Source organism: Polypterus senegalus, chromosome 7, assembly GCF_016835505.1.
Source record: "Polypterus senegalus isolate Bchr_013 chromosome 7, ASM1683550v1, whole genome shotgun sequence".
Classification (NCBI taxonomy): domain Eukaryota; kingdom Metazoa; phylum Chordata; class Cladistia; order Polypteriformes; family Polypteridae; genus Polypterus; species Polypterus senegalus.
The window spans coordinates 4,497,577-4,520,566 of NC_053160.1; the positions used below are offsets into that span (position 1 = coordinate 4,497,577).

At 41.2% G+C, this 22,990-nt stretch overlaps 1 protein-coding gene across 1 annotated transcript; it reads right to left on the reverse strand.

The window, feature by feature from the left end:
* Nucleotides 1–3,603: 3,603 nt before the first annotated feature.
* ostc (oligosaccharyltransferase complex subunit) lies at nt 3,604–14,259 on the reverse strand. The gene is made up of 4 exons (XM_039758159.1): nt 13,990–14,259; nt 9,276–9,369; nt 7,806–8,003; nt 3,604–4,161 (listed from the first exon to the last, which is right to left on the reverse strand). The coding sequence occupies exons 1-4, from the start codon at nt 14,126–14,128 to the stop codon at nt 4,143–4,145; spliced, it is 450 nt and encodes a 149-aa protein (XP_039614093.1). The 5' UTR covers nt 14,129–14,259; the 3' UTR covers nt 3,604–4,142.
* Nucleotides 14,260–22,990: the final 8,731 nt, after the last annotated feature.

The window sequence follows — 22,990 nt, forward strand, 5'->3', positions numbered from 1 at the left end:
CACGTGAACTGACTGTCAACGCAGTGCGTAGAAAACCAGGAAGACCTCCAAAAAGCGCTGAAGAAAACATGCATTATATAATTGAGAAGGCAGCGAAACAATAAGAAGCGAGCGAGTGACATATACTACCATATTCATGAGTGCTGCTACCTCGGAAAGAAAGCACGATGTAAACCTAAAGTTTAAATTAAGTTCATAGACAGGCTGCCGCTGGCGTTTCACATGCCCACAGGTAATGCGGGATACAAGTTTAATGAGAGGGCGAGGATATAAGCGAGAGTTTTGATCACTTTGTAACTAAGTTAAAATTGTAGGTGAAGGGGTGTGCTTATGCAAATTCCGAGAGATTGTGTTTGTGGGGGATTGACAGTTAAGGCGGGTGGGGGAGTCACGTCATCATCTCCCCTCCCATTTACCTCATTTTGCTCTGAGCTGAGCTCCGAGGCTAACGCCGTCTTCCGAAGCAACTTTGTCACACTGCCACCAAATACTCACAGAAAAATCCACAAGTTAATACACACGCTGTCTCTAGAGTTTCTTCACACTGAATCCTCCAGGCACTACTTACAAAAGGTTACATTGACAATTGTGTTGTGTTATTTTTAAATCTTTCCTTTTCTTAGCACAAGCACAGCTGAGAAGCTTCAATGCATGTGCTCCATAACGTGTTAAAAAATAATGCATTTAATCACACTTTGCATTACAACCAAAGGGGAGCTTTTGTCAATGCATGATTTCCTGGCACACCGATTACATTGATCAGCGCACCCCGATTCATTTTACCCTCGCACCACCTTAGTTTGAGAAGAAGTATGAAAAAATATCAGGTTAACACAGAAAAACAGATCACCAATTCAAGCTTTATGAATAATCGATTCGCCATAAATAATTGTTTTGGTAAAGCCATCCTCCTTCCATTTTATAATTTTTCCGCCACTAGCCAAGATTAAATGAACGGTAAGGCGAGGCGCAGGTATTTTGCTATATATATAATATATGAATTACCTCTAAAGAGCGCTGAGACTTTTGATATCATGAACGTGTGTACAAAAACTGGGGTCTCCTGCCCAGCAAAAGTCGAGCAGCCAGCGCGTGCATAGCTGTGCCGCCTTTGAGACGCTGACTGCGCTTCTGCCTTAAGTCAAAGTGAGCACTTTTAATTTTTTTCATCCGCCCCCTGCGCTATAGCCCAGACAAGTGCAAACACGGGACCCCTTTTATACACCACGGCAAAATAATATTAAGGCAATTCACACTTTCTTTTGCACGTATACGATTATGAGGTCCTCAGCTCGGATTATGAACATACGCACAGGAGTGAAGGACTGACAGTGCCATCACAGCTGATTAATGGCGGGGACGTCTCACCAGTCTACACAAGACCCACCACGACTGTCCCTAAAAGGCGATCATAACGTCAGCGAACACATCTCTATACTATATAAAAGAAAAAGGCAACTTTCCTTTCTTTACACCTTTTTTCCTTTTATCCCAAACCAAAGCCTTTCTCTCTTAACACTGCAGAGGGCACAAAACTAATTTTCTTTAATTGCCGGTAAGTCACATTACCAGAGGCACAAATTTGAACGTTCACATACAAAATGTAATTTCTATACCACAGCCGTCGTGTAGCGCCTTTCAAAAGGGATCAACTACCGATAGATGATCCATATACATTTTAGCTGCTGTTAGTTACTTACCTGTTGTGTTACACAGTCTTTAAAATGAAGTTTACCCGCAACCACTCCAGTAGTGCTCAATGTACCTCCATCCATCCATTTCCTAACCCGCTGAATCCAAATACAGGGTCATGGGGGTCTGCTGGAGCCAATCCCAGCCAACACAGGGCACAAGGCAGGAACCAATCCTGGGCAGGGTGCCAACCCACCGCAGCTCAATATACCTGTACTTCTTAAAACGTTAATGTTTTACTGTTTAATAACTTATAGACTATATTTTATTATTTTTCCCTTGCACTCAGTGACCAAAGCTATACACACACACATATAGACACATACATACATACACACAAGTATATGTATGTATATGTATATATATATATATACATACATACATACATACACACACACACACATACATACACACATATATATAATTTGTGTGTGTGTATATGTGTGTGTGTATATATGATGTACATAGGTATGTATATATATATATATATATATATATATATATATATATATATATATATATATATATATATATATATATATGTGTGTGTGTGTGTGTGTATATGACAGCAACAATCCAAGCTGTGAGAAAACAGTAAAAACGAGGCGTGTCAGACGTTGTGGTACATTTTCTGATGCAGCTACCGAAAATAACTTCGTGACGCTGCCACCAAATACACAAAACAATTACTTTGACAATCATGTTACATTATTTTTAAAATGTTTCCTTTTCTTTTTCATAACTTCTTTAACACATGACATCGCTGCGAAGCGCGGCTATTTTGCTATAGATAGATATGAGAACAACACTCATATCAATGACAAAACAATTACATTAACAATCATGTTACGTTATTTTTAAAATTTTTCCTTTTCTTTTTCGTACCTTCTTTAACACACTACTTCTCCGCTGCGAAGCGCGGGTATTCTGCTAGTACTGTATATACACCAAACGCTGTATATCAAGAGGCCCTCGGATACGAAAGCTATCAATATAAATTCTTTTCAATACAAATTATTACTTTTTTTTTTTAAAAAATGTTATTGATTTTTAAAGTTTGTCCTGTTTCACTACTACACGGGTGGAGCCGTGGGGAACAGCTAGTGTCTAAAAAAGATTTTCCAAGAATAAATTACGGATGATTTATGAAACTGTCCTAGGAAATATGGGATATCTGGTCACCATTACCAGAGAGCATTACTATATCACACACTATGAGCACGTGCCAATTACAAACCAGCAAGAATCCAGGCTTATAATTCGAGCCCAGTTTTCAGGAACTGAAAGCTGGGTGAACTATGAAGTCACCTTCTTTTTAATTTTTTTTGGAACAACAATCCTGACGCAAACCATTCGTGAGTGTGTAAGTAAGCGATCCTGGTAACGCATAACGAATACAAGAGCAGCTCACAGATGCTGGAGACTCAGGGTTTGCTTGATGGGCCAATGTGGAGTTTGTCCCTGACCCGGGTGTTTGCATGCAGGGTGGGTCTACTGAACACTCTGCAGTGGTCTGGCATCCCATCCTGGGAGAATCCCTACCTTGATTTCAATTTTGAGACATTCCTGTGACCCTGGCTTGTACAAAATGGGTACAAACAACAGAAGCATGAACTGGGGGAAAAAGAAACCAAAAAACTATCATGCTTAAAATACAAAATTCTTTATCTATAAATATTTTTATACCTAGTTTGCAGCAATTTTACTTCAGTCTTTAAAAGTACATTTTAGTGATTTGTTGTTTAACCTCCAGTTATCCAAGCAGTTGTCAACTGACCCATCCATCTCCAGAGAACCAAGTTCCATTATCTTATCTATACTTATTTTAAGTGAATGCGTAAGAAATTAAAAAGCTTCTAAACCACGAAATTTGACTTCTAAATCATGCAAACTGTTGCAGATGCAGACTAATATGGTGAAAGTAGAAATGCTTTTATTTCCAAACGTAGAAAACAATATTACTTTACAGCTGCATTTACACAAAGCAGACCACAAGTTGGGCATTTTTTTTAAGGCCTTTTTTAACCTTTCAAGACAAATTAATTATAATCAGGCATCTCTTAAAAGTTCCTTTTTTTTGTTAACCAATCTAGTCACTGTCAATAACTTGCCAATAACGCAACCCCGTTTCATCAATACTGCTAGTTAAGAGGTTTTCACGGCAACTAACCATTTTCAGAACATAAAAGTCAGAGAAGCTCGGAAACAAACTTGAAATTAAAGTCTGCACAAGGAAGTGTTGCCCACAGTGACTTATTTAAGCGGGGAGTACCTGTTGCAGAAACAACAGTGTATACTGTGCAATATTCACAAGCAAAGTATAATTAGGTATGTATTTTCAGACATCTGAAGTCACGCACAGAATCCTGGATTTCTATCCAGTAATGAGTTCTTCAGTTCTTCTTTGTTCTTCTCTTACTTTTGGAAATTTTGTTAATGCTGGGATTGAATTAACCCATAAGGTATCCCCTGAAAAAAGAAAAAAAAAAGCTTTATATAAATGATGTGGCAGTTAAATTCAAGTTAAATCCATCACTTCCACAGCAATACCTCAGTTAAACAAAGAAGAACTTCATTGACAGCGATAGGATGTAAAAGAGGAAGAATTTTCATTAATATGCTTAATACTAATTTGTCGTTTTTTTTTTCATTTTTTCTTTAATCTCTCGTAAAGCACTTTACAAATACAGGACAACTTGTAGAAAAATGTGGTACAGAAATAAAATTTTGCTGTTGTTGTTTGAGGGCAATTTGTGTGGGGTGCCGCCAATGCTGCTACCCTAACCCCAAAAACTCATGGCTCCTTCCATGTGGCTCCACTACTTTCGTCTGCCTCATCACCTGCTTGCACATTCACACCACCAGCACTCATTTGGGGTCTGAGTCAACACCACATGTCTCACTTTCTCCAAATCTGTGAACAAAACCATGCCAGGTTGCTAAGGGAGCCTCGCTGGTGGCCATGCACCAGGTCAATGGATATTAGCATCGCTTTCTGTACATGCCAGCGTATGGAAACATAGGTACTTTGAAAACAGAGGTTCTAGACCACAGGTGTCGAACTCCGGTCCTCGAGGGTCGCAGTGGCTGCATGTTTTCATTCTAACCATCTTCTTAATTAGTGAGCCATTTTTACTGCTAATTAACTTCCTTTTGCCATCATTTTAATTAACTTGACTCAGGCCCCTTAGTTGTCTCTTTTTCCTTAATTAGTAGCCAAACAATAATGAGACACAAAACAAGCCACCATATGACCAGCTCACCTGTGCCCATCACACAATATCTTAAAATAAAGAAAGGTGAAGGTCTCAGTAAGGTCGATCTCTCAGGTCACCAAAGCATTTAGACGGTGCTCTTAGAAAAGACAGAAAAATCAACAGATCTGGAAATGTCTGCTGTGGCAGAATGAGAGCAGCAACAAGCCACTGAATTAAATAACGGGTTTAATTAACTGCAAGAATGAGCTTCTCATTATGAGACTGGTTGGAGTTTGAAATCCCAGTTTAGCCTGTCATCTGTTGGCTCATTTCACATCTCATTTCTGTTTGGCTGTCATTTAATGAAGATATAAATCAATCCAGAGGACTGAATCCTTAAAAACAGGGCTATTGAAATGAAGGGAAAAGGAGTTAATTAGCAGTGAAAACTACTCACTGATTAGGAAAAGGGTAAGAATAAAAACCTGTAGCCACTGCGGCCCTCCAGGCCTGGAGTTTGACACCCTTGTTCTAGACTATGAGTGGATTTTTACCAATCAATGGTCAACAATGAAGTCACTTTTTGCAACAGCAGTCCAGACGAAAAACACTTATGACTGTGTGGGTGAATGTGTCCTGCAATGTGCTGGGCTCCTGTAGTCCACAATTCTCTAATGAATGAGCAGACAGATGTATGAGCAGTGTGACAGTAGTAATGATATTGTAGGAGACCAAGTTAGAACTGCTGATGCAGCTATGTGCAGCTATATGAATCTCTTTTCGTTAAAAACTGCAATGGAGTAATAATTGCTATGGACAGAATGTCAAATTACATGGCTAGGAATTGCTGGGGATGGTAAACTATATGCCTCCATGATAATTTGCCAGCAACAACAACACTTATTTATATAGCACATTTTCATACAAAAAAGTAGCTCAAAGTGCTTTACATAATGAAGAAAAGAAAAATAAAAGACAAAATAAGAAATTAAAATAAGACAACATTAGTTAGCATATAAAAGGAGTAAGGTCTGATGGCCAGGGTGGACAGAAAAAAACAGAAAAAAACACCAGACGGCTGGAGAAAAAAAAAAAAATCTGCAGGGGTCAGAGGCCACGAGACCACCCAGTCCCCTCTGGGCATTCTACCTAACATAAATGAAAATAGTCTTCTTTGTAGTTACGGTTCTCACGGAGTCACTTGATGCTGATGGTCATACAGACTTCTACCTTTTAATGCATCCATCATTGCTGGATCATCACGGTGCTTTGAGTTGCGCCACCACCAAAAGGATACCGGAAAATGAAACCGAAGAGAGAGTAGCACACCTTCACATTTCGGGTGGCACGGTGGCGCAGTGGTAGCGCTGCTGCCTCGCAGCAAGGAGACCTGGGTTTGCTTCCCCGGTCCTCCCTGCGTAGAGTTTGCATGTTCTCTCCGTGTCTGTGTGGGTTTCCTCCCACAGTTAGAACACCAGGTCATGTTACTTGCAGAAATTCTCAGACGATTCTGCATTTATGGGATGTACTGATAAAGGGGATGAGAAAGAGGAGAGGCATCAGGTGGAGAGCTTTGTCTCTTACAGCAAAGAGAACTGTCTGCACCTTCACATCAGCAAAACCAAGGAACTGCTTTTCGATTTTCTCTGCACCAAACAGCCTCTTTGTCTGTTCGCTATTCAAGGAGTGGATGTAGAGATGGTCCATTCCTACAAGTACTTGCGGGCGCCACATTAATGACAGGTTGGATTGGTCTTGGACATACATAATAAAGGGCAGAGGCAGGCTCTTTGTTTCTTAGGAGACTTTGTTCCTTTAATGTGAGAAGTGACATCCTTTTACATCTTCTACAACTCAGTGAAGGACAGTGCAATTTTCTATGCTGTGGTGTCTTCAACTGGTAACATCACTTCCAGAGAAGTCCACGGAAATCAACAAGCTAATTAAAAAGGGCAAGCTCACTAACTATAGGACACACTCTGAAGGGCATAGCGAAGGAGAGGATTAAAACAAACCCCCCGAGTGTCATTATGAACAATTCTGCACCATCCTCTGTGTAAGGACTTTCAGCCAACAAATCATTCAGGAGTGTGCGTCAAGAAACGCAACTAGGGGGTCCTTTATACCAACAGCAATATGCCTACGAAGTGCATCACTCTGATTGTGACAGCCAAGTCTGAAGTTTTTTCTATTTAATTTTGTTGCTTTTTAGTCATTCTAGTGTGTTTGAATATTTATGTATTTATCTATCTATCTATCCATTTATTTAAAAAGCTTCTGTAAAAAACCTGGGGGCAAGTAAAGCTCTATGTATCTAACCTTGAACTTTAATTGCAAAATGAGTGTTAAGGCAAAAGCTCAACTGGTTCGAGGAAGACGGGCCAAAGTAATATGCAAGGTACGTAATATTTGTATTAATACTGTGGTGGGCAAGTGCAGCAGACTTTCAACGTACTGCATGAAGCAGGCATTCAAGACCGGTTATTTGGCCCTAGCCAGGCAGCAGGTTTATCGTTTTGCTTTTTTGGTTCTTTTTCTCTTTCATGTTTACCCCTCCCTTGTATTCATTATTTTGTTGTTTAACATCTTTTCATGTTGTTGATTTGGTTTCCTAGTAGCCACACCTGTTCAATGAAGCTTTACAAGAAATTTAAGTTCTAAAATAAAAACTGAAATTACTTAAGACATTGATTCTGCAGGAAATGCTTAACTGCAGATGTTTCTAATGTTGTTTTTAATACAAACTAATGTGACCACATTTTGAACATGGTTTGAAAACTACTCATTCACCTTACCTTCAATATCTATTTGTTACTCTGCCTAGAATTATAACACACTGAGCTGCATCTTACAGAATACAGAAACTTTCTAATTTTCTTGCAATTTTGCTTACATACAGTCAAACCCAAAACTTACGGTAGTTTCATTCTCATGAAGACTCTTGCCATGAAGAAGCTGAGCAGGACGCTGACAAACCCGATGAACAGAAGCAGAAACCGGTTCAGCTTTGGAATATTTGGAGCATTGGAGCGATCTAAAATGATGAATCCCAGGCCTCCCATTGTGAACAGAAAACTAGACGCGAGACCCTCCATTATGTACTGTCCATTGACTCTGAAAAGAAATCAGAATATTAGGGAGAACATGACAGGAAATGAAAATTATTATTTATGCGTTTCAGCACAAAAACATTACAGGAAGTATAACAGAACAGTTAAAATGTTTTTAACCAGCAGTTTATGACAATGGGAAGGGATGTAAAAATTCTGACCTGAAGGGCTGTAGTGACTGCAGGTTTTTGTTCTAATCCATTAATAGATCTTATTTAACTTTATAATTTGTTAATGTTTTCTTTCTACCATGTCAGGTCACTCTTATATTGTCATTTTTTTCTTTACACGGACATAATCCAAATAATTTACAGCCTGAAGCAGATGACCAGTTCTGTCCTTGACTTTTTCTCTTCAGTTTCATTCCATATTTCGTATTAAACAAGATTGTATACTATGAAATCATACAGGTTTAAATGGAAACAATTAAATCAATGCAAACACTGCATTTCCATTAGCGTGAGTAATTGGTTACCAACAAGTAAAGGGGCTACAACACCACCTGAAGCCACCGTGGCTCTCCAGGATCCAAGTGTCCCTGATGTAATGGATAGCACACGTTTGAAGAGGAGTCTTACTGTTGAGAAATGTTACTAAACGCTAACATTTAAAAGAGAAATAAATAAAGAAAAAGCCCACCAAATGAGGACACGCATAGAGATGGGTACACTGGGCAAGTGAAGCTGTAATAAAGAGCATCTTATCCCATCATCTGCACATTTCACGACCACAAACTAAAACCAATTTGTTCTCTATTTTATCAGGCACCCAAAAATATAACACAAAAATGATCTTAGCTACTATACCCAATTTAGAGTCGATGGTAGCCTATACCTGGAGAAAGTGCAGTGCTGGATAGGCTGCTACACATGCACTCAAGATGGGCCAATCAGAATCACTAATTAAGCTAACCTTAGAAAAACCCATACAGACACAGGGACAATGACCAAAACCTGGATTCAAACCAAGGATGACAATGCTGCTATGCTGCATCAGCAGTACTGAAAATTAAATAATATACAACTAAGGGAAGTATGACCTCCTTTAAGTATTAATTGCTCACATTTGTGATAATATGATTTCTCTGTCACTTAACACTGGTCATATCAATCTTCTCTAATATGTGTGTGTAAAGGAAATGGGTAACTCCTGAAGAATATCTGAAATACTTTTTGATGAAATCTGGAATTCTTCAACCTGTTTAAACAGACAAACTTGAAAATACAATAAACCAACAACATGAAATAACCATGAATTAAAAATGCATTACACATACCTATAGGCCAAAAAAGCTACCGGCCTCTGATGGCCATGCTCGTCGGTCATAGAGCCAACACTTGGAGGTTCCACAATGACATCATAAATGATTCCTACAAAATTAAAAACAGTTGCAGAAGTAAGCTGTACTCAATAACAGTCCTACTTGGAGATTTTCTTAATAAAGGTAATTCACATTATTTGCTCCCCTGTAAACAAAGGGTGCCCTGGATTTAAGGCATTTGAATTATGATGAAAAACAGTTTTATGGCACACATAGTTTATGAAAAAACATAAAAAAGTGAAACAGGACAGCGAAGAGGGCCCTGCCCAGCTCCCCATTCCTGACGTCACGCTTCTCCCCTTCCCTCGACCAGCAGCCTCTGTGTCGGATGAGCACGAATATATTGCTCCTGTAAGTGAACTATGATTCTTAAAAAGAAAAGCTGCAATATCAACCAGAACGTTCAAGCAAATTCTAGGAAAAAAAAAAAAAACCTGATCTAAATCCGTATATACACATACATACACACACACAAGGGGGCTCTGCCACCTGTTCGCTTTGCTTGTCAACCCCCCGGCCTGCACTACACGCCAGCCACTTTGCGTCTCTGCCACTCGCGTATGTGGATTTCACTTTCACCAAACAACAAATCTTAATTCTCGCAGATACGCCTCTTCACTACTTTTCCCTGCTGGCAACACGAATTAGATGATCTACAAGTCTCCGACTTGAAAGTTTAAAGCTGAACAATACCTACTTCTGCCATCTCACCAATATCCATATATTCAATTTGTTGTTACTTTGTTTCACCAAGTAATAATTTCCATTTGTTTGTGCTAATGTAATCTTTACTATCAGTTCTGTGAGACTTTCAAATTTTAGCACCTTTAATGTCTAACCTGCTCTGCATGTGCATCGAGCCAACATTTTTAAACCTCTTTCAGACATTCTACTTTGTCTTCTACTCTTTGTCTTTTATTTCCGACCCCGCTTAGAGCCGAGAGTGCAGGAACTGTGTCTGACAATAGCAATCACACGAATGAGAATCGGGTGGACAGTGGGCGTGGTTGTAACTGTTTGAGAGGAGGGCGGGACTTTTTAAAATCTCTTGGCAAAAAGTCTCGTCTCGCGGGAGTTGAAATGATCTCCGAGAAAGTCTCGTCTCAGGATCTCTTTTTATAATAGAGAGATATGTGGAAATTGTTATTTTTTGAGTTCAAGTGGCACTGAATCTGAAACACAGACAGGCATAGTTTTCATTATCATGTTAAAGAACAAAACAACATTCAAAATGAAGTGGAAGCTAACTATATTCCTAGGAAATTAAATGTATTTACTTCAGTGAAGAGGAGTCTTAAACTCAAAAGTCTGACAGGGCAGCATCCATGCACATCTTCCTCTTCGATAAGCCGATAACCACCATGTTGCCCATCAGCATTGTGACAAGGCTGCAACGGGAAATCAACCCTTGAAGCACAAATGCAAACTACCAAGAGTGCAACAAGATGTATTCATTTCTTTTATACAGTAGATATATGCATCACACACAAATACTGTACATACACTGAAAAACGATTTCAGGGCAAACACTTTTACAAATTCTAAAACCTAAAACTGATGGATGCATACACATATAATTTGTGGTTATGCACGGAGATGACACTTTATTAGATACACGCTCCACCGTCACATAAATTCTAAACTGCAATATGTCGAAGGATATTACAGTATTGGGTTGCTTGAGTTGGAAAAAATATAAAGAGACTCTGACTAAATGTAAACTGCGATATTCGGTGTTAAAATTTCCACTTTCACATATACTAATTAGATTAAACTATTTTTTCTTCTAGCCTTTTGATAAAAATACAGCCCCTTTTATAATTTCGTCTTTTGCTTAATGTTGATCAATGTTTGTAACTTCTTTAATAAATGATAGAAAAAAACGGCATAACAACATTGCTGTAGCCTTCAAACCCAAACTTAGGGTTAGGGTTAGGGTGCAAAAAAAAAGCTGGATGTACTAGCTGTCCCCCGAGGCTTCACCCACATAGAAATAAAACACAACAGCGAGGAGGGCTCCCCACTCCTGACGTCACGCTTCCTCCACCCCTTGGCCCGCAGCCTCTGTCTCAGATTGGCGCCAACAGATCACTCCTGCAAGCCAACTATTACTCTTAGCGCGATGAGAGAAGTCATAAAATCAACTGGAATGTTCAAGAAAATTCTAGAAAAAAAAATAAAAAAATAACCTGCTCTAAATCCGTTAAGTAGTTCTCTCGTTCGCTAGTTAAGTGGATGCACGATACGGCCGAGGCTGGCGTGTGAGTGAGGAGGGTCCCGTCCTGCTCCCCTCAGCCCGCCACATCTCTCTCGGATTTGTGCAAATAAAATCGGTACCGCAAGCGAACTATGAGAGAATTCGCAAAATCAAACGGAATGTTCAAGCAAATTATAAAAAAATAAATAAGAATAAAATAATATATATCCATTAAGTAGTTCTCTCATGAAAAGTAGAGAGACATGCATTTACTGTGTTGATTGGAAGCACATAACATCTCTCTCTATATAAAATTCAATGTCTGTCTGTCTGCAAGACAGAGATGGGAGTCTGCGGTACCACCATGTGAGCAGTCGTGGTCGAAGGTTTTGTTGGCCGATTCCACAGCCCTGAATGTCATCTGATAGTGGTATGCGCTATAAAACTGGCGGACCGGCGTCTCAAACATGAGTGTTCGACTGAATGTTGGAATGGGGGATAAACCAGTGACCCTGGTGGCTTTGGATATGGCATTATCGCCGACATTAGGCCTGTCAATCTTAACATCTCCCAAAAGGTTGCAGTCATGAGTTTTTCCACATGCAACCGTTTGAACAGTGTGAAGAGCAACAACAGATCCTGCGAATGAAAACAACTTGTGGATCAGAAGGGTTAGAAGGAGCATGGCAAGAATTGTACAAGCAAATAGACGGGTCACAACCGGGCATAACCCATCCAAATTGAACACTGATGTTCAGAGTGTCATCTCAGAACGCTCCACTTGCTGAACTTATCTTAAATGGGCTATAGCTGCCAAAGACCATACAAGCTGCCAAGGCTGTGAGGGCATTTCTAGTGGGCACAGAAGCATCAACACTGTACTATTGATTGGACAAATCAAGGTTTGTTTTGCATCATGCTGAAGAGAAGATCACAATTTGGCACCACATGGTATAAATAGTACATTCCAGTGGGTGCAGTGCGATGGCATGGGGAATATTTTCCCAGCACACCTCAGACCCATTGATACATACTGAAGTGCATCTGAACAGCAAAGTATATCTAAATATCGCTGCACACCAACTTCATCACTTCATGGCTTATCCATACGCATTTATACGCTTCCAGCATGGAAATGTACCATGTCACAAATTGTCACAGATCAGTTCCAGGAACATAAGAGTGAGTTTTCGTTGCGTCTATTGACTAGCTACTGACCACAGTATCTGCAATACTGTGCAACTATCCAATTTGCCAGAGCTGTTCAACACAATCATTCCCCCACGGTAAAACATTCCTGAATGCATCCAACACCTTGTACAACATGAATGTGTGCTTTACTGAAAGCCAAGTAGGCTAAGCAAAATTAGAGTGGTGCATCTATAAGAAAGGTGTGTGTATTATACACATACAGTACTTATGCATTCACTTGACCAAATACCCCAAACAATTCTATCAAAAGGTGCAGGCAGCAATCTGCACATTACAAAGATCTCCCATAAATCAATGGGACTTCCGTAAATGATCCATAATTAATAAATTATTTGATTATGCAAGCTGAGATTTTCTCAAGGAGACAAAGCCTCCCGCCCTTAACCTTGACATATCAGAACTTCTAACAATGTTAGACATTTTGCTGGAGTAGCAAGTTACAGCAGGGGTTTACAAACTGGAAACTGCAGCCACTCGGAGGGCATCTTTGCAGATGCTCTTCAATATTAAATGCAAATTTTATTTGTCATTAAATTTCTCACAAATTATCTGAAAATGTTCTTTAATTGTTGCTTTAAAGTAATCCTATATCAACGTACTTGTAGTTATTAAGTAGAGCTGTGGGTTTGCAAGCTGCTCAGAGGGGATATGCAAGGGAACACAAACACACACAAAAAGGGAAAAAGTGTACGCCGTCTCCATTCATCCTTCCTTCAATTCTATGAACTCTGCCAGTATTTTGGGGTGATGTGCAGTGCTACTTCAGATGGCAGCTGCTTTCTTTGCTTCCCCTGCCTTTTTGCGCCTCCTTTTCTTCATGTGCTCAATACTTATTCCCTGTGTCATTCCACGTCACTTAATTTGCGGACGTATTTGTTTTGACTTCTTTGAATGAGTGGATTACTTGTGTTGTGGTGTAAATTTCATGTCAATAGCCCCCATAAGAAAGATATTGACTGAGAAAAATGTTGACGTGTTCAAGATTTCTTTTCCCCGCTGTATATGCTTCTGTAAGGAAACTGTTCACTTACAGTCGATTTGTTTAAAGGGGGGTACCTAACCCAAACCCTGAATACAGAACACATGCACATATTGTAGTTTTATGTACACACACAGACATTACATGTATACCTATTCCAGTTAATAAATTGTTCTAAAAAACATTTTTCTCCCCTATTCATTAAAACGTTGTAACACATTTCACATGTCCCCACGTCATATACGACACATCACACTCTCGCTTGGATGTGCACTTCTTACCTCCAGTAATGAGAAAATAGGAGACGATAACCAAGGCATAGACCGTCATTGCAGAAGGCATGTGCAACCAGGACGGCTTTTTTAGTTTGATATTGGGACATTCCAGCACTCTAAAAGGAACTCCATATAACGTCTCCATAGCTGTTCTCTGTTAACACGCCGACTGCTTCACAAAAGAGAGTACTAAATGCAATCATACAGCGCTTCTGCAGCCGCCGAGTCGACTTGTTGCCACCCCAGTTACCCCGGACGTGTCCCGGAAAGGAAGTCAGTCTGGAAGGGACGTTAAATTTAAATGTGCGTAAGCATTTATGAAGGGATGCAGAAAGGTTTGATTATACATATATATTAAATTAATTATTTATTCAATTAAATAATAGACAAAAATGTAAACTAAACAAAAACTAACCGAGATTAGCTCAATTTAAATTAGCACACCTTCCAGGACCTGACTACACTGACGTGGCTAAACAAGCGCGCCGCTGACGCGTCGAGCCGCCATGTTGGCTCCGGAGAGCGCACTAATGCTGGAAACAAAATGGCGGGCGTTTCAAGCTAGTAAGATGATCCTTTCATGGCATTTATCTAAATCAGGGTTGTCGAACTCCGGGTCTGGTGGGCAGGGCCGCCGCCAGAAATATTTGGGCCCCTGATGACTGGGTACGTGTGGGCCCCTCTGCCTTCCCCCGGGTCCCCACATGCCAAAACCTTCAAATACGTATACAAAAAAAAAAAAAGCGTGACGGGGCCCCCTTCTGTTAGGGCCCCGGACCAGAGTCCCGTTTGTCCCCCCCTGGCGGCGGGCCTGTGGTGGGCCGCAAGTTTTCATTCTAACCCTTTTCCTAATCAGTGACCAGTTTTCACTGCTAATTAAATTTCCTTTTCCTTCATTTTAATAGCCCTGTTTTTAAGGATTCATTGCTCTAAATTGATTCTTTTCTTCATTAAATGACAGCCAAACAGAAATGAGATGTAAAACGAACCAACAAATGAGCAGCTAAATCGGAACGTCATACTCCAGCCAGTTTCACTGCAACCAGTTTCTTAATGAGAACCTGATTCTTGCTGGTAATTAAACTCATTATTTAATTCCATGGCTCATTGCTTCTCTCATTCTGCCACAGCAGGCATTTCCTAAACTGTTGATTTTCTGTTTTTTCTAAGAAAATCGTCAAAATGTTTGGGTGACCTGAGAGATCAGCCTTACTGAGACCTTCACCTTTCTTTATTTTCAGATATTGGGTGGCAGGCACAGGTAAGCTGGTTCCTTGGCGACTTGTTTTGTGTCTCATTATTTTCTTTGGTTGCTAATTAAGGAAAGAGAAACCACTAAGGGGCCTGAGTCAAATGAATTAAAATTAAGGCAAAAGAAGTTAATCAGCAGCAAAAACTGGTCACTAATTAAGAAGACGGTTAGATAGAAAACCTGCAGCTACTGTGGCCCTCAGGACCGAATTCAACACCCGTGATCTAAATGAATCGATAGCAGTGGCTTTCAGCATATAAAAAGTAATGCATTCATATAATATAAGCAAAACAACTCCCATTTCAAGTTTTTCTTTTTTGTTTAGTTTTTGCATACACATTTTTTTTGGTGATATGACTGTAGGAGGAATACGGGATGGACAGGCATCCCGACAGGAAGTCCAGAAGATCCCTTACCCGGACGAGAGGCCCCGACAGTACAGAAAGGCATCCCGGCCAAGAGAAGGAAAGAGTTTGCTCCTGGGCAAGGCTGCCCTAAGGGATGTATGGACATCCCAGCTGGAGAAGATACCCTATCTGGACGGGAGGCCCTGGGCAAATGGACAGGTGTCCTTCGCCAGACATGATTCAAGTACCTTCCCAGGCCAGAATAAAAGTAGAGGACAGGGAAGGACTGTTGCAGAGGGATATTTATTTCCCCCAGGCAATAGATGGCAGTAACCCTTCATATTGGCATCCAGTTTGGAACCAGCAGGGAATGCTGGGAATTGTAGTCCGGCAGCACAGCCCTGCTGGGGTCTAGGGGTGCCTCAAGGGGGCACTGTAAGGAGAGTTGCTCCCTGATATATTGGACGTCTGTATGACCCAGAAGTACTTCCAATGGGCAGCAGCCCTTCTACTGGATGTATTCCCAGGTCTTTAATAAAAGGGACCACACTCCCTTAATCCAGGTAAGTCAGAGCTGGGACGACGATGAGCAACACTCAACTGGAAGAGGGTAGCATGGTGGTGAGAGGAATTGTGGAGAGGTGATAAAATCTGTGCTTGTGTTACTTGGAAGTGCTATTTTTGTAATAAAAAACAGCCTTTATTTGAACCCAGGACTTTGTGTGTGTTCGTGTTGGGGTTTGGGGCTCGCTGATGCCCCTGTTTCCAGCGCAATGACATTCTGGAAATTTACAACTTTTAGGCAGCAACATCCTCTGCAAAGCTATCTGATGTTGTGTGTTTAATATCGCAAACTGAGTGCACAATCAAGTGACATGGCGAAAAGGCAAAGCGCAGCAGACACATCTGCTGAGTGCCAAGCAAATTGCAAAGGTAATTTACTTGACACAGAATGTCATAATTAGAGCGAGTTTGACATCCCTGGATTAAGTGGTTTGAGCATGTGGGGGTGTCTATCAATCTCTGTGTGATTGTGTGTGTGTATACATACATACATACATACATACACACACGTATATTTATATATATATATATATATATATATAGAGAGAGAGAGAGAGAGAGAGAGAGAGAGAGAGCTGGCTAAGCACAGGTTTAAACAGAGCTGGAACAAATTACAAATATTTGAGACACCAGCTGGGTAGTCCTTTTTGATTCCCTGATATTTCTCTAGAAACCGGAAGAGGCGGGGTTAATTTCTTTCATTGGGAGGTTTCTGGGAGCTGCGGAGAAAAAAGGAAACATAGTTAGCGACAGCGCTCTCTCTCACCCAGGGGAGTTACCATTTACCAATATTTACCAATATATACCAATATATATAAATACTGGATATACACACTAGCTGTACCCTGTGGCTTTCAAGTCCCAAGTCTTCGTGGTTGTGGAGATTCTGTGATGAGTGAGTCAGTGGTATTTGGCCTTTAAATATATAAATCTATCTATCTATCTATCTATCTATCTATCTATCTATCTATCTATCTATCTATCTATCTATCTATCTATCTATCTATCTATCTATCCATCACAAATAATATAATTGTGTTTCCTGTTGTAATTATTGTATGTGTCTGTGCTCAACTGGTGGGGTGGGTTGGGTTGTTGCCGTCCGGGGGTTATTTGAATGTAATAGTTACCATCGATAAGAAAGATGGCTTCATTAATGACCTTGGCAATGGCTAAGCAAATGAGTTGAGCTTTGTTTTTGCTGACTATCTGCTCTAATAAAGAGATACAACAGGACAGAGCTGTGTATTGCTAAGATTTCTATTGAAGCAATTATTACCGAGACACTCGGAGTCGTGCGGTGTATGGGACACGAGTGCTCGCTACCTAAAGAGCTGGGTGAAGCTGCGTGCATAACGCTGGCAGTCCGCTAGCCTACAGCTTGGGAGAGATGCACGGCAGAGTATGGCTCTAAAAACTTTAAGACTCAACCACGGGTCGCTACATTGGGAGTAGATTCACACCTTGTGGCATGGATTGTGGACTATCTTACAGACAGACCTCAATATGTGCATCTTGGGAACTGCAGGTCTGACATTGTGTGCAGCAATACAGGCGCCAGAGGGGACTGTACTTTCTCCGGTCCTGTTCAATCTATATACATCAGACTTCCAATATGACTCGGAGTCCTGCCACGTGCAAAAGTTCACTGATGACACTGCTATTGTGGGCTGCATCAGGAGTGGGCAGGAGGAGGAGTATAGGAACCTAATCAAGGACTTTGTTAAATGGTGCGACTCAAACCACTTACACCTTAACACCAGCAAGACCAAGGAGCTGGTGGTGGATTTTAGGAGGCCTAGGCCCCTCATGGACCCTGTGGTCATCAGAGGTGACTGTGCAGAGGGTGCAGACCTTTAAATATCTGGGAGTGCAGCTGGATGACAAATTGGACTGGACTGCCAATACTGATGGTCTATGTAAGAAAGGTCAGAGCCGACTATACTTTCTGAGAAGGTTGGCATCCTTCAACATCTGCAGTAAGATGCTGCAGATGTTCTACCAGACGGTTGTGGCGAGTGCCCTCTTCTACGCGGTGGTGTGCTGGGGTGGCAGCATAAAGATGAACGACGCCTCACGCCTGGACAAACATGTTAAGAAGGCAGGCTCCATTGTAGGATTAAAGTTGGACAGTTTAACATCTGTGGCAGAGCGACGGGCGCTGAGCAAACTCCTGTCAATCATGAAGAATCCACTGCATCCACTGAACAGGATCATCTCCAGACAGAGGAGTAGCTTCAGTGACAGACTTTTGTCACTGTCCTGTTCCACTGACAGACTGAGGAGATCGTTCCTCCCCCACACTATGCGACTCTTCAATTCCACCCGGGGGAGTAAATGCGAACATTAATTTTATTTTAATTCTTTTCATTTTTATTATTATTTAATTTAATATTGTTTCTTTGTATCAGTATACTGCTGCTGGATTATGTGAATTTCCCTTGGGATTAATAAAGTATCTATATCTATCTATCTATCTATCTATCTATCTATCTATCTATCTATCTATCTATCTATCTATCTATCTATCTATCTATCTATCTATCTATCTATCTATCTATCTATCTATCTATCTATCTATCTATCTATCCCTCATTTCCCACCTTCACAACACAGTTCCCTTTCCTTCTTTTCTTTTTCTCTCTCATTCATCTTTTCCTCTATCCACCTCCAGTCCTCCTGGCAAGCTTCGTTTGTGGCATGATTACCCGAGGGTGATCCAACTCTCAGGATTCTCATTGTTGAGGACCCGTTTAGCTGGACCAGGCCAAGGGGATACCCATGCAACACCTGGGGGCCATTTTCAGAGGGTGGCACTGGACCGGGTGTCTGCCTGGAGGGATTGCCAACCAGGATCCTGAACTGTTTCATCATGTGGTGGGTGCGGCCAACCTGACCTGACCTTAGTTCTTAAGTATTTATATTCATTCACTATTTCTACCTCCTCTCACAAAACTACAATCAGTGAACATACAGATTTCTGTCTCTTAAAATCAAATATCATTTTTTTGATCTTTTGTACTATTTGGTGTTTATTACAGCAGTTTATCATCCAGTCCACTGGGTTTAGATAGCAGCTTTCATCCTTCCCAGATATGCGTCCTATGAGCCTGGTGACATCAGCAGTGGTCATTGTCCTGTCTCAGGTCAGATGGTACATTACACACATTTTTAATTTCAAAATGCATTTTATTTGTCATTCCAACAGATGTCACATCACAAACATTAACACTACCGTTACAAATCTCAGGTTAATGCCTTATAATCCACATGTTAAGTCATCCCAATGTAAATAGTAATGGTGATGTGACATAGGCCTGTGAGCTTCCTGTGTTTGAAGGAATGACTTCTGAAAAAGATTATTTGTCATTCCAATCATTTTCAGTAATAAAATGCATTTTATTTGTCATTCCAGCAGATGGTGTATTGCTAACATTTTTAATTTCAAAATGCGTTTTATTTGTCATTCCAACAGATACCGCACCACAAACATTAACACTGCCTTTACAAACCTCATATAAAATGACACTTAACAGAGACATATGCATTGCATTTGTCATTCCAACAGATGCTGCATCACAACCATTTGTAGTCATAGAATGCATTTTATTTGTCATTCCAGCAGATGGCGCATTACAAACATTTTTCATTTCAAAATGCATTTTATTTGTCATTTCAACAGATGTCATATCACAAACATTAACACTGCTGTTACAAATCTCAGGTTAATGCCTTATAATCCACATGTCAAGTCATCACAATGTAAATAGTAATGGTGATGTGACACACGCCTGTGAGCTTCCTGTGTTTGAAGGAATGACTTCTGAAAAAGTGTCCTGTACTGTGACTGCCCGTGAACGATTTTAAAGGCAGTCCTGAATCCATAACATGATAAATGGGTTTACATTCGTACTGTTCAGTCTCCCTATCAGTATGTGAGGCTGGATGGTACTGAACGCTGAAGAAAAAAATCCAATAATAGATAGGAAGCAAACTTATCAAGAAAAGGGCACATATGACGTAAGATAGTAAGCAGGGCATCTTCAACACTTCTGACTGCACAGTAAGGAAATTGGTGGTTGACAGCCTGCAGTTTTTCATTTATATACAGAGTGGCCCACGAAAAAGTGGCCCGCCTCCACCGAGAAGACTGCATTACGTGATGAAGAGAACAAATGATCAAATTTGGTACTCAAATGTACAGAAGCTGCTGAAAGTGATCTCCTTGTGCGTCAATACATCTCCGTGCCCGTTTCAGCCTGTTCATGTACACTATTTGAAACGTCGTGGGATCGATTCTCTGTATCGCATTTTCAATGTTTAACTTCAGCGCCACTTTATCACTAACTTCTGGATGCTTGTTTTCACTGGCTGTCTACGGTGAAGACACTGATCGGCGAAAATTTCTCTTGTTGCTTTGATGGGATCTGTCCGCACGTACGCTTCCACAATTGCAATTCTTTCTTGCAACGAATACTGCATGTCGCTAATTTCGGCTGCACTAGTATACACTGCCACCACAAAAAGTGGTCTCCGGGGGTCAGACAGCAAGGAAACAAGGCAGGTGACACGACCGCAACCGCCTATCCGGCGGTAGACGAGACGGGGGTCGTGTCGGTCACTTTCTTGTGGGCCACCTTGTATATTTTCAATTATTTATTTTTTTTACCTGGTTTTGATTTACAATTATTTTGAAATGGATTGAATTACGGACCAATTCAGCTAATTAAATAAAAAACATAACCAAAGTGAAAATAGCAACAGCCTGCATTTTGTTTTTTAACCACTAGGTGTCACTCATAGCACAGTGGAGCTGCATTTAGGAGTTTATACTTTGTGCATGTGCGTGTGAGCGCGCGCGTGTGTGTACGTGTATGTGTACACGCGTGTGTGTATGTGTATGTGTGTGTGTAAGGGGGGATATAAAGGGTTTTCTTTAATTGTTTTGATTTTTGCGACTTAACCCCTATGAATGTCATTTTCATCCAATGTGTGACATTAATGGTTTCTCAGCAAATTTCCTTATACCGTTTACTGTGCCCATTCAGAAATATACCAGCGAAAGGTTAAAGACAGCGACTTGATAGAACAAACAAATATTATAAACAGTAGCAGCGTAATTACTTTCTTGTTCAAAGCTGATATTTTTTTTAATTAAAATTGTTACACTGCAGGGGCGGCATGGTGGCGCAGTGGGTAGCGCTGCTGCCTCACAGTTTCACTTCCTGGGTCCTACCTGCACGGAGTTTGAATGCTCTCCCCGTATCTGTATCTGTATGTAAATCTGCAGAAATCCACCAGGTGGCAGTGCAAGATATCATCACGGAGAGAACAGGTTCGGCTTCGCTGTGTTGTGAATTGCCTGAAACATCCAATAAATTCCGAGGACACTTTACCGCAATATCTCTGAAAAGGATGGATGTTTAATGATGAAATCCATCAATCCGGGGATGCACCCATTCTAGCAAGCATCAGGCACAAGGGAAGAAACAATCCCTGCATGGGACATCAGCTCATTGCAAGGTGAACATAAGCACACACAGACACACATACACACTGGCGTCATTTTAGAGTCACCAAATCCCCAAACCTTCATATTCTTGGAAGGTAACCAGAGCCCACTGTGGAAACCCACCAGCAAAACATGCAAACTCCAGACAGGGGACACCAGGGACGTGACTCCCTGTGAGGCTTTAGTGCTACTGCTCAGCCCCCACATGTGTAATTATTAACGGTATTCATTATTTAAATGAAATTAACGACTTCTCTGTAAAATGTCACATCCATACTTTAATGCATTTCCTCATGAAAGTGATCCATCCATCATGCTATATCCTAACTACAGGGTCACGGGGCTCTGCTGGAGCCAATCCCAGCCAACACAGGGTGCAAGGCAGGAAACAAACCCTGGGCAGGGTGCCAGCCCACTGCAGGGCGCGCACACACCCACACACACACACACTAGGGACAATTTAGGACCGCTAATCCAGCTCACCTGCATGTCTTTGGACTGTGGGAGGAAACCCACGCAGACACGGGGAGAACATGCAAACTCCACGCAGGGAGGACATGGGAAGCGAACCCAAGTCTCCTAACTGTGAGGCAGCAGCGCCACTGTGCCGCCCCATGAAAGTGATATCAAGTATAAATCTAAGGATTCTAACTTTTCAGAGAGCTGGAATATCATAAATGAAATGTGCTCTGTGTGGCAATCGCTGCTGTCAGGTCAGGAGGAAGACCCCGAAGGATGTAGTGATTAACAACTGGGTCGGTTTGAAGATGACGTTTACGACGGTCTACTTTAATGATAAAATAATCTACGAGATTAATTACAAAATAGACCTTTTTGCTGTGTCCCTGATTTTTTTTTTCTCTGCAGCTTGTGGTGGACGGCTGGGGCCCTTACCCGTCTGGGACTCTTCTATTCTGTAAGGGGTAGAGAACACATCCAGAGCCGTACCTTCCCTGGAGCGATAGATAGCCAGCCTCCCGTCCTGTTTTCATTTCCAGATACAAGGAGGGGAGCAACGCTACTATGCATGCCAACGTCTGGGACGCGGTTGGAGGCGCTGTCCATTTAGGATGCCTTGGGACGACATAGGCACAACGCCTCCCCATCCCCGTCTTGTCTTTCATTACAGGGCAGAGCCATGGACCAGATCATGTCGATTCTCCATCCTGGATAAGGACAGCCCTTTCTGCACGGGCAGCTCCACCCCTCAAGGTTCAGTTGAGGGAGGGGCAGTATGGTGGACAGCTGGGGCCCTTACTCGACCGGGTCATCTCTATTCTGGAAGAACCAGGGTAGAAAACACAACCAGAGCCATACCTCCCCTTGAGTGAT

Excerpts from the sequence above, each read along its gene's own strand:
- ostc (XM_039758159.1), bottom strand. The coding sequence starts at position 14,128 with ATGGAGACGTTATATGGAGTTCCTTTTAGAGTGCTGGAATGTCCCAAT. Across the intron at positions 9,370-13,989 it reads CTATTTTCTCATTACTGGAG|GAATCATTTATGATGTCATT; the intron begins GTAAGAAGTGCA and ends TTAATTTTGTAG. Across the intron at positions 8,004-9,275 it reads GTAGCTTTTTTGGCCTATAG|AGTCAATGGACAGTACATAA; the intron begins GTATGTGTAATG and ends ATTTCTTTTCAG.